At 41.4% G+C, this 14,311-nt stretch overlaps 2 protein-coding genes across 3 annotated transcripts; both read right to left on the bottom strand.

Moving 5' to 3' along the window:
- Positions 1-3,011: 3,011 nt before the first annotated feature.
- Positions 3,012-7,935, bottom strand: pvalb9 (parvalbumin 9). Of its 2 annotated transcripts, XM_029764964.1 has the most exons (6): positions 7,645-7,935; positions 7,130-7,333; positions 6,616-6,683; positions 6,038-6,170; positions 4,906-5,015; positions 3,012-3,345 (listed from the first exon to the last, which is right to left on the bottom strand). In XM_029764964.1, exons 3-6 carry the CDS (start codon positions 6,674-6,676, stop codon positions 3,320-3,322), a joined length of 330 nt encoding a protein of 109 aa, XP_029620824.1. In that variant the 5' UTR covers positions 6,677-6,683; positions 7,130-7,333; positions 7,645-7,935; the 3' UTR covers positions 3,012-3,319. The 2 variants fall into 2 exon arrangements, with proteins under 2 accessions (XP_029620824.1, XP_029620823.1); XM_029764963.1 differs by lacking the exon at positions 7,130-7,333 and having other exon boundaries at positions 7,645-7,933.
- Positions 7,936-11,895: 3,960 nt separating this feature from the next.
- LOC115201382 (parvalbumin beta 2) lies at positions 11,896-14,311 on the bottom strand. The gene is made up of 5 exons (XM_029764961.1): positions 14,173-14,311; positions 13,290-13,353; positions 12,820-12,952; positions 12,436-12,545; positions 11,896-12,302 (listed from the first exon to the last, which is right to left on the bottom strand). The coding sequence occupies exons 2-5, from the start codon at positions 13,345-13,347 to the stop codon at positions 12,277-12,279; spliced, it is 327 nt and encodes a 108-aa protein (XP_029620821.1). The 5' UTR covers positions 13,348-13,353; positions 14,173-14,311; the 3' UTR covers positions 11,896-12,276.

Raw genomic sequence — 14,311 nt, 5'->3', positions numbered from 1 at the left:
TTTGTCTGTTGCCAGTTCATTTTGTTCATTCATACCTACTGATGCTTTTCCCCTGGTGCATGGTTGCCTGGTTTTGCCCTGCCTCTGCACCTTTGCCCCACTACTCTGGATTACCGACCTCTGCCGTCCTGTACCTTTGCCCCACTACTCTGGGTTACCGACCTCTGCCTGTCTGCCGTCCTGTACCTTTGCCCCACTACTCTGGGTTACCGACCTCTGCCTGTCTGCCGTCCTGTACCTTTGCCCCACAACTCTGGGTTACCGACCTCTGCCTGTCTGCCGTCCTGTACCTTTGCCCCACTACTCTGGGTTACCGACCTCTGCCTGCCCTGACTCTGAGCCTGTCTGCCGTCCTGTACCTTTGCCCCACTACTCTGGATTACCGATCTCTGCCTGCCCTGACTCTGAGCCTGCCTGCCGTCCTGTACATTTGACTGCCCATGTTTGAATTCATAAACTTGTTACTTTGACATTGTCTGCACCTGGGTCTTACCTTCAAACGTGTTTTACCTGCCCCTGAAGTTACTAGCTTGATTCATAAGATAGGGAGATGTTTTTAATTAGCTAGAAAAGAAAGGATACACTTTTTCAATGCTAGTTAAAGAAACTATAGGCCTGGTTATCACATTTCACGTTGGATTTATTAACTACAAAAAGGTAAGATGTTTTTAATTCTGGTGCCGCTCTGCACACACAAGCTTGTTAGCTAGCTAACTCAAAGGACATTCAATGGTCCTTCATAGAAGCCTCTCCTCCTAGGTATAATTATGTGGACCTAATTCATATAATGCATGTCATAAGAGACAAAGCTTTTCAATTATCCTCAAGCCTCGCTTGCTCTCTCCCCACCCACAAAATTTCAGTTGCGTCTTGCGCTATTGTCTACACCTTTTTGTCCATCACGCATGTAAACCACTAGCTTGCCTGCTCGATCTGCACTGATTGGTGAAGTCTGAGCTAAATGTTAAAAAAAAGTTGATTTCACAGGTTGAAAAAGGAACAATATTAAATGTAACTTTTTTTAACATTTTTTTTTTATTCAAACTGGTTCAGAACTTTATTTTCCTGGTCGGAACACTGCAACAAAACTGAAAAAATGTGTGTTCTGTTCAGAATGAAACAATTGGAAAATGATTTGGGTTCCAACCCCTGACGGAAACAGACCATAAATATCTACATTTGTTTTCTTGAAAAGCTGTAAGTGCTATTATACAATGTCAGTACTTGTTCCATTTACAACTTGTCTAAGTCCTATCATCAACTGATTTCAGCCAGAACATGGTTATGGATTGACTGAATTGTTTGAATGGCACATTGGCAGTTAGTTTGAAAAAGTAATGGAATCATTCCTCTAAAACAGTGCTGATCAATTCTTCAAATTCTTTATTTTGCACAAGTTATCACAGCACTGGCAAACCATGGTTGACCAACTCCCTGACCAAATGGGCTGACCTTTAGACCATCATAAAAAGGTTCATGTCCATTCTAGTATCCTAATTCTATGGAACTAGCTCTGTCTGTCCATTCTAGTATTCTAATTCCCAATTCTTTGGAACTGGCTCTGTTTCATCTTTCTGTCTCATCACTTTAAGTTTAATTCATTCAACAGAAACCTGAGGGGTAGTCTTTCCATCAAGAAAGTGAGAGGCCCTGGATACTGTAACCTTAACCTGCACCCTCTGTCCCCTCCCTTTGTGTCACCTCAATTTGCTTTAAATCTTTAAAGCGTCAATCAGGAGTTGAAAAAACGTGTCCTCCCCACCCGTTTCGGTAAAAAGCTGAGGAATAGGGCTGGAGAAGTGGAACCACACTCACATTCGTAAACCAAGGTATGGATGCAAGGAATGATCAGCCATGATGTATAGTTTTGTTTGCAATTTTGTTTACATTTACTTTGTTTACAAACATTTCAGTGAAACAAGCTTATATTTTGGATTCTGATGGGGTATGACAGTTGAACTAAGCTCATGGGGCATTTATTGTATAAGTTATATTCTTCAAGAATCAATGGGTACATTTCATTCATTCAGAAGTTCAAAAATGGGTGAAGCAACTGCCCCTTTAACACTGTTATTCCAGGCCTATTCCTGGATAAACAATGAGCAAGATCCCTTTATGAATTATTGACTTTTCTGTCAATCACAAAATAAGGTTTCTATTGTTCTGATGAAACTGAAGAATAAACAAGGATATTTTCAGTAAACTATTAATATATGAATCACCTAATTATCAAATATTCAAATAAATGTATGAAAACAAATCTTGTAAATTCAATGGAATAATCTTATGCTCAGTGTTGATCATTAGCCCTTTATGACAGCTGTCCCAAAAACACACACACAAACCTAATGTGGTGTAGCCGACAAGGTGTTACCCAATATAACTAGAGACAGACTGGTAAGGTCACCGTCTCACTTTTACTAGATACTTACTCTAAACACGGAGGGAAATACAACAGAACAGCTCCCTTTACACTTGATTGCCAGAAACAGCAGGCAAGGTTTTCACTTACTCCTTCGACCCAGTTGTCTGAATGGGCGCTCCAATGGTATCTTGTTTTCCGTTTCATGTGCAGTAGATCTATGTATAGGTGGGATGTTGCTGGGAAACCAACCTGAGCTAGCGATGATGTTAACCATTGTAAACATGATGTGAGCTTTACACAGCTAAGACAGACCACTGGGTCATACAAGCTGTAGTGTATTCATAATGTGATTCGGATGGACAGAACGGTGTTACACAATGTTACAACTAACATAGCAGCTCTCCATGTATGTTAACATTTTAGGTAACACTAAGTAACAAAGTAATAGCACATTAAATTGATTTCCAGTCAGGATTAGCAGAAATTCTACATTTAATTATGCACTCCTTCAAGGGTAATGTGCACATTCAGTTCATTGTAACATATAGCACTTCCTTACATGGCATCTGTTGTATGGTTACAATACAGGAATTTAACAGATGCAAATGTTCAGCAGTTGTGTTTGAAAGAAAAATGCAATTCGCCACTAAGTTACAATGTGTTTATTCATCTTTTTGATCGACAATGTAGTGTGCATTGGAAAGAAATATGGGGCGACGCAGCTATACAATCTCCTAGAACGTAATCAAAAGGCAAGTAAAAATGGTTTCATGGATGAAAAAGAGAGGGGCTCTGATAAAAACTAATAATAATTTAAGGGCACAATTCAAGCACAAGGACAGAGAAAAACAAATTCCTGGGAATGGAGGCTGCTGTAGGCTTGAGGAAGTTGACTGGAGTCTGGAAGTTGGAGAGGAGAATGAAGACCTGCTGCTCTTCCTGCTCCCATGGAACTCAGGACTGGACCATGATCAGGAATTCTGTGGCAGGAGAGAAAGATTCTGAGATGAGTTCCAATTATGGATTAGAATATGAACATTCAGAGATGAGCGACATCAAAACAGCCTTTTGGAAATGTTGCTCATCTAAATCACTTGAACAGACAGCATATAACTAAATCCTCTTTGGCCTACATATGTAACGGTATGGGTTCTTCAATGAGAATTCACCATTAGTGTTTTGGTTGCTGTGTTTTGTCTGGTTTGAAAGCATAATCTACGCAATTTACATGATTGAATTATAATATGCAATATGACCAAAAATGTTAATGCAAATCAGTTTGTAGCTTATTCGCAATCCAACCTTGTAATCATCTTATGCATACCATCATGTGCATACATTAGTGTTTTTCACAGAATTAATTTGCTCCCTTGTCAGAAATATGTGGGATTAAGCAGAACAACATCGAATTCAAACCTTACATAACACAAACACTTGTAAAACTTTTTGTTTGTTTGTTATTCCTTAAACAGAGGTAAGTGCCAAAAAGCTGACAAAATGACCCTGAACCAAATAGTTGGTTTGGAACCAGAGATTGGAATAATGTTTAGACGCTGTCTGATTCCTTCATCCGGTTATGTAATCCCAGCCAGTCTATGCAGCCCTAGATATTGCTCAAATCTGGCTGGTGGCCATTAATATAGCATCTGGAGGACCAGACCAGGGTTCAAATAGTATTTGAAATCTTTTGATTGCTTTAGCTGTGTTTGATTGAGCTTGTCAGGTGTATTGGGATCAATGGAATAGACCCAAAAGTGCAAACTTCGCCCATCTGGCACTCCATGTAGGCTCAATCAAACGCTAAAAGTATATGAAAGGTTTCTAATACTATTTTAACCTAGGTCTACTGGAGGCTGTGTCTTTTGGATCTCTGCTTGCCAATGAGGCCAAATAGCATTGCCATTAAGAGCATCTGTATAAGCTCCACAATTTGTTTTTGTCACCCTCAAAACCTAGCACAAAACATACGGGAATATAGACACACGAGCACACAAACACTACTCTATATACAGTATACTCTACAAGGGCTGTCCCAATGCCTTCCTCTTGACCTGAAACATTGAGTGTCTCTACAGCTCATCCTCTATCCATACTCTTTTCTGCCAACTCAGGGCCCTTACTAAAAGCCATACATCTGAGTTGACAGTGGTCAGGGCGGATTACAACTCTAAAGAGCATAGCGTTAATCTCATATTACAAAATACACATAGCCATACATTGCCATAAATATGAAGAAAGACATAGTCATGGCCAACGCCAAGTTTGTGAATGTTGGCTTAGATTCAATAGTAGTCTTCCACACAAAAACAGGATTTGCAATAGTCAGGATAGAACTTTAAACTATTTGATTCAAATTTTAGCCTTCTGTATCTTTTCTGTTGGAAAACCGTCAAAACCAAGAGACTCCCAAAATGTACAGTGGATCTCAAAGAATCTTGGTCTCCTGCTCATCAAAATCCCTACAAGGAAATACTAACAGCCTTAACCAATTGGCTCATGATAATACCCCAGCCTGCAGGTGATTGCGGAAAGTCACTCACCTTCTACTCCGATCTTGCCATCGTTGTCATCATCAGCTGCAGACAGTAAGCCTTTGCACTCAGCGTCCGTCAGCGTCCGCGCCCCGGGGACAAACCGTTGCAGGAAGAACCTAGGGAAGTACACACACACAAACAGAGTACACACAATCATAACACACACACATATACAAGCATATTTGTGAGCCTCACACATACTGTAGCAGGCGTCTGTCTCACACACACACACACACACAACTTGTGTTCCAGCACAGCCCTTTTAGGCATAAAGGTTATTTGGTTCCAGTTTAACAAGGATTGAAAGTAATATAGCTAGATTATATAGCCGAAACATCAAATTATCTACTCTCTGGCACAATGCTCAGCCTGGTCTCTTGCCAGCTTTGTAACAATATAGTCTTTTTTTTTTGCTGCACAGTCTCTATATGCATTCTCATAGGAGGTGAGGGAAAGTGAATTGAGTGAAAACTCTGCTATACTGCATCCATCCATGAACTCAGCTGCACTTGGGTCATACAGTTGGTGTCTTAAGTTCAGCTGGCTGGCACATTTATATAATGTAGACAGCACATTATATAATGCAAATATATAATAATTATAGTTTTTTACCCATGGATTATACTAAGGCTTAATGGTAGCTTTCCATTAAAATGACAGGGGAGTGGAATTGTAGAATTTGATCTCATTGACATTTGTTGTGCTGGGCAACAAAAAAATAGGTCATTGTATTAAATATTATTAAGTCTCCTGTCACTCAGCATAGAAATGCTCTCTGTGGTTCTGATGGCTCACCAGGTTGCCGCCGGCACAGTTGGTGGTCCTGTGTGGATTTGCTGGTAAGAGTGTGCCGCTGACAAAGCCAAGGTCATGGGTTCAATTCCCGCAGGGATCAAGTAATCTTCATAAAAATGTATGGTATGTGCTCACTGTACTGTGAGTTGCTATGGGTAAAAGCATCTGCTCATTGGAACAGTTATAGCTTTGAATCCCACCGGGGCCACATATACCCAAATGAATTGATGTGTTAACGGTAAGTCACTTTGAATAAAGGTGTCAGTAAAACGCCCATGTATTATCATTACAGGAAGCACAGGAAAGTGTCCCTCCTTCTAAAGTATTACTCCAAATGTCATACTTGAGCTCTGACTCCTCGAGGAAGCCACTGTTGTCATCGTCAAGGATCTGGAAGACATCTTTGACTTCTTTGGGAGACTTGGAGGTCAGGCCACACAGCTGGGAAAACTTCTTAAAGCTGAAGGAGTCTGGGGCTGAAGGGAGTGAGGGAGAACACATGCACCCATAAATGAACCACTGCATGCACACACAGCGCGCATACACACCCGGGTTAGAGTTCAGGCAAGGTTGACTCCCTGATGAGCTTAAAAGATAGCGTGGTGCAGTCCAGACTGGAGATTTACCCCTGTGTGTCTCTCTCTTTACAGGCTGGCACACTCTTCTTAAAGAGTCCTTTTCACCCCAGAATATGGACTAAACCCATCCTCAGGATGCTAAATTCTAGTGCAATAGTCTGTGGGCGACTGCCAGCCTACTACTGAGTAGGAAGCACTCTCTTCTGACTAACAATAACTCTCTACAGTACATGATCATAGTCTGTTACAACCCTACCATCTCTCTCCTCTCTGTTTGTCTCTCATTCTCTCTCGCTCTCTCTTTCTCTATAACTCTATCAGGCAGTCCTGAGGTAAGACCTACCTTGGAACTCCTTGACGGCATTCTCAATAGCCTCAGCGGAAAGGATAGAAGTGAGTGACATATTAATCCTATTGGACAGAGGAACAACGGAGTAAATTATTCACACACACACACACACACACACACACACACACACACACACACACACACACACACACACACACACACACACACACACACACACACACACACACACACACTTCAAAGAGTCAGGTCCAGTCTAATCATTTAGAGAATATCACTTAGTAATCCCAGACTGCATTCATTGAAAAAAAGCAGCTGGATTACATAAGGATGAACAGCAGGCTATGCCAATAATAATGCCTTGATACGAAATGTATCTTAACATAACATATCAAATCAAATGTATGCAATGTTACACAATGCAAGGCAATGCTACACATCCATTTCTTAAGAATATTCTTCTGAACATTTCTCAAATCAATTCATTTCAAGTAACCACAACAAACAACACTGCACTGAATTGAACAACACATAATATGTTCAAACCTACCTGTATTTCCCTCTCTCTCCCTACGAGGCGTTGATTTCTAAAACCGACTGCTTTAGTTTGTTTTTCTCTGTCAACCTCTTCCCTCTCCTTGCTCTGATAATCTGTTGATGTCACTTTGACTGATGTTGATGTCCCTGTTCTGTCTGCTTTGGTGTAATCTGGCTGCTCGATACGATTCGTCTGATGTAAACGATTTGAAATTACCTGGCAAAAAGGTTACTATCGATAAACACGCAACAACATTTATGGATGCAGATGCGTAATTGTGACTACTAAGTGGATTAAGAAAGGTATTGGCTACTTCAGGAAAACCTTAAAACAAAAATCCTGTTAAAAACACAAATTGCGAGAAAAATGACCTAAGAGAGTGTCAGCCAGGTAAACGGACCTGCAACTTCCTCTGCGGTGTATCATCTGAACCGCACTAGACTACCTGAGCATCACTCACTTGGTCGGCAAAGTAACCACACGCACACATCACACCAAAAACTCGATCAGTTCTTTATCCTACTCACCGCTTTGATGATCTTGCCTCGCCGGTGTCCAAACCAGAATATGTAAGGTGTGGTGACTGATGACTGCCGATTAGAATTTATATATGGACTGGAAACACCGAAAATCTGCAATGCTTAAGTTACCTGTCCGTGTATCAAATTCTCACAGCCAGGCCACTTTCGAATTGCTTACCTAACCAATTAACCGTTAGCCTACTATTTAAATATTTGCCTTGACTGGTTGATGCGTGTAAATACTGAAACCTGTACCGCCCTTTTGCTATAGCAAGCAGACAAGTGTTTTACGCATCTCTCTCTGTCTCTCTCTCACTCTCTCTCTCCCCCCACCACGTGTAAATATACATATTTGACCTATAGTTTTATTGGTAACAAATTATGTAGGTATTTAACATTGATAAATAATATTAACAAATCATCAATAGAAGATAAAAAGATAAAAATTGGCATTGCCCAAGAAGTCCCAAAATATTAATTCCCCTACTATTCTATCAAAAACCAAGTGGGAGCATATGGGGCCAGATTATCTGATACACTATATACAAAAGTATGTGGACACGCCTTAAAAATGTGTGGATTCAGCTATTTCAGCCACACCCATGCCGACAGGTGTATAAAATCAAGCACACAGTCATGCAATCTCCATAGACAAACTTTGGCATTAGAATGGCCTGGTCATAGGGTGCCACCTTTCCAGGAAGTCAGTTCATCAAATTTCTGCCCTGCTAGAGCTGCCCTGGTTTAGTACTGTTATTGTGTAGTGGAAATTTCTAGGAGTAGCGCATAAAAATAATCTGTCCTCGGTTGCAACACTCACTACCGAGTTCCAAACTGCCTCTGGAGGGGACTTCAGCACAATAACTATTCGTCGGGAGCTTAATGAAATTGGATTCCATGGCCGAGCTGCCACACACAAGCCTAAAATCACCATACGCAATGCCATGCATTGGCTGGAGTGGTGTAAAGCTAGACGCCATTGGACTCTGGAGTAGTGGAAACGCGTTCTCTGGAGTGATGAATCACGCTTCACCATCTGGCAGTCCGACGGACAAATCTGGGTTTGGCAGATGCCAGGAGAACGCTAGCTGCCCAAATGCACAGTGCCAACTGTAAAGTTTGGTGGAGGAAGATTAATGGTCTGGGGCGGTTCGGGCTAGGCCCCTTAGTTCCAGTTAAGGGAAATCTTAACGCTGATTCTGTGCTGCACACTTTGTTGAAAAAGAGAGCCATTTCCTGTTTCAGCATGACAATGCCCCCATGCACAAAGCGAGATCTATACAAAAATTGTTTGTTGAGATCAGTGTGGAAGAACATGACTGGTTTGTACAGAGCCCTAGTGTATATGGCCATGTAGTGTATATCTTAAGCTCAGTACTTAGTGCAAGTGATATAACGCTACTGTACACATTATTTTACTGTTTTAGGTGATTTTAGTTTATGAACATGCAGGAAATGGTTAGAATAAAACAGTATGAAATGTTTACGCTATGTACTGCATCTCTTTACTGTATGGCCTTGTTAAACTCTCAGGGTACCAAACAGTGTTCAATTTCACTGTAAAGGTGAATAGCCCACACACAGTATTCTTCCTCGTGAAGATAAATTCACTCAACCTGCACTGTGCTGGTGATTCCACCTGGTCGCTATAACAACCAGCTTGGCTGCGGTGAGGGATGTGCAACATAGCAGGCTCTCAAAACATCAGACGCAGCAGCAGTATCTCTCATGACTTGATTTAGTCAGGATAAAATGAAGGTGGACGGAAGATACATATATAATGAGGACCAAGGGAATTATTATTCTCCATTATACTCGACCCCAAACCCAGTCCAACCTTTTACCAACCATTAATCTCTTGACTGACAGCTCTTGTTACATGATGGGAATCCTGATGATAAGTGAAAATACGTATGTAAAGGCCAAAAACCAATTGCACAGCTATGTCATGGAAACTGGGCTGCATAACAGGTTTGTGAAACGTACATCACAAAAAGACAGCTTTATTCAATGCCAGACAGTGCCTCTGGCTTCAGATCGTTTGACTTGGACACTACCTAGTGTTTTTTTTCTGCAAATGCAGAGCCTTCAACATGGCGCCTGAATCAAACTGGAATCAATGTGGGGTTTAGAAATTAAATAGAAATCAGACTCATCCCTTATTGATATTTAATAAGCATATATAACAGTGAATAATTGGCCATGACTCATTTGAATATTTCGGGGCAATTTTGGCCTACTAATGTGGTTTTTGTGTTGTTTTGTCTATAGTTTGTCTGTCTTTAGCCTTGTAGGCCTACACTAGAGGCACGGGTTATTGTTCACTGGTCATGTGTACCCAAGTGCCCACAAGCCCATTTTAGCAGGGGCAACAACATTGAGGACTTTCACCATTTTGAAGTACTCAACTGGGTGGGACTTCTTATGGGTTAAAGAAGGATCATAAAATGCCATTCGGTTCACCAGGAGAGATCAACCAATGAATTACACTCGTGAGCAAACATTCCATAACTGCAACCTTGGCTTTATAACTGTTCCAAAAGCACCCTCCAGGTTGCAGTATATACCCTTTCAGTTTGTTTACAAACATAGAAGTAGTAGAAAAAGATAATTGACTGTTTCGAAATGGGGATGGCCCTAATAGCGCTGCCCATGCTCTCACAGGCGCCATAACGGCACAGATATAGAACATGTTCCACTGCCCAGAGGTTGCTGACGAATGCCAGATTTTGCAACGCCTGGATAGGTATTTTACATATCAGCTAACCACTTCATATGTTATAGCAATCCCGATGGCACAGCCGATGACATTGCACACAACCATTGGTTGATGCATGCAACGTTTGAGCTGGGGAACACGACCACAATGCTGCATCCTCTAACTATCTCTATGGCACAGGCAAAGATGATAGAAAAAGTGTTACATTCCACAGGCCATTTTTCTGGTTGGTGCATGGTAGAAATAGACCAGAACTGTGACCATTTTTTTCAATGGTAAAAGGCCTTTTTGCATCATCTTTATAATCCACCATCTTTGGCACATGTATGGAGAGCCTAGTAATTACATCTGCCTGTATGAAATTGTTGCAGTCTGTTTTTTTAATCTTTGCTGATAATAAATGGGCAAAGATAGCGTCTGGAAAGTTATGTTTTGCATGCGTTTATGGACATTTAATTTGCAATCCCACCTGCAGAGTGGCTATCAGGAACTTTTGACTAGGTTAGAATTTACCTCTCGAGGAGATTGGCTTAGTTTATGAACATTGGACTGAATCTTTCTCCTGCAACTGATTAGTCTGGCTGACACCTAACTCAAAGTCCTCCTGACTTCAGAGTCTGGAAAGACTATTTTTATGTTGTCAGTACGATACATTGATAATTAAGGGGGCTGTGCTTTTACAGGTTGGTTCTCTTCTGGACTTTCCCACTCAAACAGCCACAGGCACAGTCCCACACAACTCCAGAGTGGCACCCCCTTCCATTACTACTATTGGATTTTCAAATCCAAACAACAAGATGTCTCACACACCAGAAGAAAAATACATTTGAGAGAACTAATCAATGCTTTTGCTCAATTTCTAAGTGAATATTGCATTAATAAACAGCCTCCTGTCCAGACGAGTAAGTCACAGCTCTTCCTGTGTGGTCACTTGGGTCGTGTCAGCCAGGCTGGCAACTGATTACAACTGCCATGGAATTATTACTGATGAACAAGAGGAGGGAAAAAAATCTCTCTTCCCAAAACTCATGAATGGCAGCGGTGGATCGAAGGACGGTAGGGTATGTGCACAGGTGCCGCTGTAAAATTTGAATTTGCAATCCCACCTGTGCTAGAGTGACGCTCTCTATCGGCTATCAGGAACTTGTGACCAGGTTAACCACTAGCAGGAAGATCTATTCTGTCTTAGTGACTCAGAAATATACGTGACTGGAGGTGTAACCACTTCATGTTAGTCACTACATGACACATGACTGTTCCAGTTCTCAGAAGAAAATCAATGGACAACCATTGACCTCTTGTCTCCTCATCTTAGTTACTATGTGTTGATATGTTTGACGATAAATAGCTGCTATTTATCATGTAAGAGGATGCTTAACAATATACCCTCTTCGCACCATCCTACTGACCCGAACCGGGCTGGTTTATTCAAGTGGGTCAGGTGATGACAAAAGTCCCCCTCTAGTCTAAATAGATACTCTCATGTGGAGTGGTGCTGAACATTAAAGCAAACTGTAGAGAAAAGATGAGACACCATATTGAAAAAGAACGTTTATTCTTTTCTATATATCGTCTGACGTCCATTTCCCAAAAAGTGCATCATTGATTGGACACGAAAGCAAAACTCAAATGAATGAGGACAGGGGAGAGACACAGCCACGCTACATTTACATTCATAGTGGACAGAAAGATGCACTATGGGTAGACAGTCACAGGCTGTGTCTGATATGACCCCCTGTTCCCAATACAGTGCACTACTTTTGCCCATCAGCTCTGGGAAAAGGTATTGCATTATGCCTGGGAAAGGGTGTCATTTCAGACACAGTAACAGTCACGTGTATAAAAGTGTTAAGATGAAAAGGGGGATGTCTTGGGTCAAGTTGTTCCTTCAGATCTAGAGGTGTTGGTCAGGCCTTCATTTATCCCTTGATCATGGCAGCGAACTCTGCCAAAGTCAACACACCATTTTTTGTATTAATAATATGAATGGTTCAATAATTTCTTACTCAACATTTCATTTTCAATTTCAACTGAGATTGCAATAACGTTCCCAAATTTCAAAAAGGAATAATCCTCACCATCAACTCCAATCATGCCATCACCATCTTTGTCCCCGTCAGCCAGGAAAGCCTTGGTCTCAGCGTCAGTCAGGGCTCTGGCAGAGGCAGAGAAGTTCTGCAGGAACAGCCTGGATGGATACAGAACAAACAGGAAATAAGAAAAGACTGTAACCACAGACTATACTGATGCTTTCCTGCTCTACTCATATTTTGGGGGAGGGGACTCTATTTTGCTGAGACAGAAATAGGCACCCCGTTCTCTACGGAGGGGTAGGTTTAAAGTGACGTCCTTTTTTTGCCCCCACGCTTAACAATCAGTCAAGCCCTATAAAGGGAACATTCACTCTAAGAAACATGATCAAAGGTGTTATATGATGAGTGTAATATCGGAGGGGTCCTTACTTGAGCTCATCCTCCTCAATGAAGCCACTCTTGTCCTGGTCAATGACGTAGAAGGCCTTCTTCACATCATCGCTGGACTTGCTGGCCAGGCCAACCTTGGCAAAGAAAGCCTTGTGGTTGAAGGAGTCAGCAGCTGTGGGGAGATCAGTTATCCATTAAAATGCTGTCGGAGGATTTCACAGTTACAAATATACTTAACAATACTGCTGTGGCAGGGCTGTGCCCGCTTGCCCATGGCTAGTCTAGTGGTAGAGATGCTGCCCCCAGACTGGACCACACTCCCCTGGAGGCAACGGTTCAATATTCCCGTCTAGCCACTCTTTTCTGTGCTATATCCCTCTCATCTCTCTCCTCATCAACCACAAAAATTAAAGAAGCCTGCTATATACAATCTTGCCCACAAACACAGAGATCCTACAATAGGGAGAGAGAGAGTAGAAAGTGAACTGAGGCATCTATAAGAGGTTTACCTGTGCAAGCAGCGAGGGCTGCAGCAACATCAGCATCGTTAAGACCGGCGAAGGACATGTTTAGCTGTGGAGCAGAGAAGATCAGTTACAGCAAAGCAAATGTTTTTCTGTTCATCACCTGCTTCTGTACAGCAACCGCAATGACTGATTTCAGTATGCTGAATCTCTGTCCTTTATCAGAGTTGGATATTTAGAAGATTGAAGCACCCTATATTAAACCATTACATTTCCTAATCATTTAAATGGTAATAACATAGTTGTTGTAGTTAACATAGTTATTGTGCTGTTATTAACATCTGAAAATCAAGTTCTATTATTTTGCTTAGTTTTAATTATTTTAGTTATTTTTGGTTATTTTGGGTAGTTTTGGATCTTTTAGTTAGAGTTGGTTATTTCGGTTAGTGTTGGGTATTTTTGTTAGTTTTAGTTCGTTTTGGTTCTTTTGGTTAGTTCTGGATATTTTGGTTAGTGTTGGTTCTTTTGGTTCGTTTTGGATATTTTGGTTAGTGTTGGTTATTTTGGTTAGTTTTGCATCTTTTGGTTAATGTTAGTTCTTTTGCTTAGTTTTTGATCTTTTGATTAGGATAGGTTCACACAACAGAGAGCATCAGGATGGACAGTCCTCTATTCCAAAACCCGGATTTGCAGGCAGTGAATGATATATCATCCCAATGATGTAGCCTAGTCATTCCATTTGGTTCCAAGATTATTCCAAAGGCAAAAAACGTGTCCTGCGTTTCTTTAATTGAGATGGCCTTTATAGTAGATGCTTCCATCATGTTCCGTTCCATAGTAAGGTGTCGTAAAGCCGAAGGGTTGAAGATACATGCAAGATGTTGTCGACCTGACAAGACGAAGATTCATCCCTCTGCAACAGACTCACCTCAGGTTTGGCTTTAAGGCTTGAGTGGATTCGCAAAGATGATTCTGCCAACTGGTGTAAGCCCCCCTGCCCAAGCCCTCGACCTTATATACCCTACTCACCCGAAATATGAGGCAAAATGTAATAGACACCGCATGCA

The sequence above is a fragment of the Salmo trutta genome, chromosome 10, assembly GCF_901001165.1.
Source record: "Salmo trutta chromosome 10, fSalTru1.1, whole genome shotgun sequence".
Classification (NCBI taxonomy): Eukaryota; Metazoa; Chordata; class Actinopteri; order Salmoniformes; family Salmonidae; genus Salmo; species Salmo trutta.
Note: the sequence above shows the minus strand (reverse complement) of the source record. Positions and strands in the feature narration are given on the sequence as shown.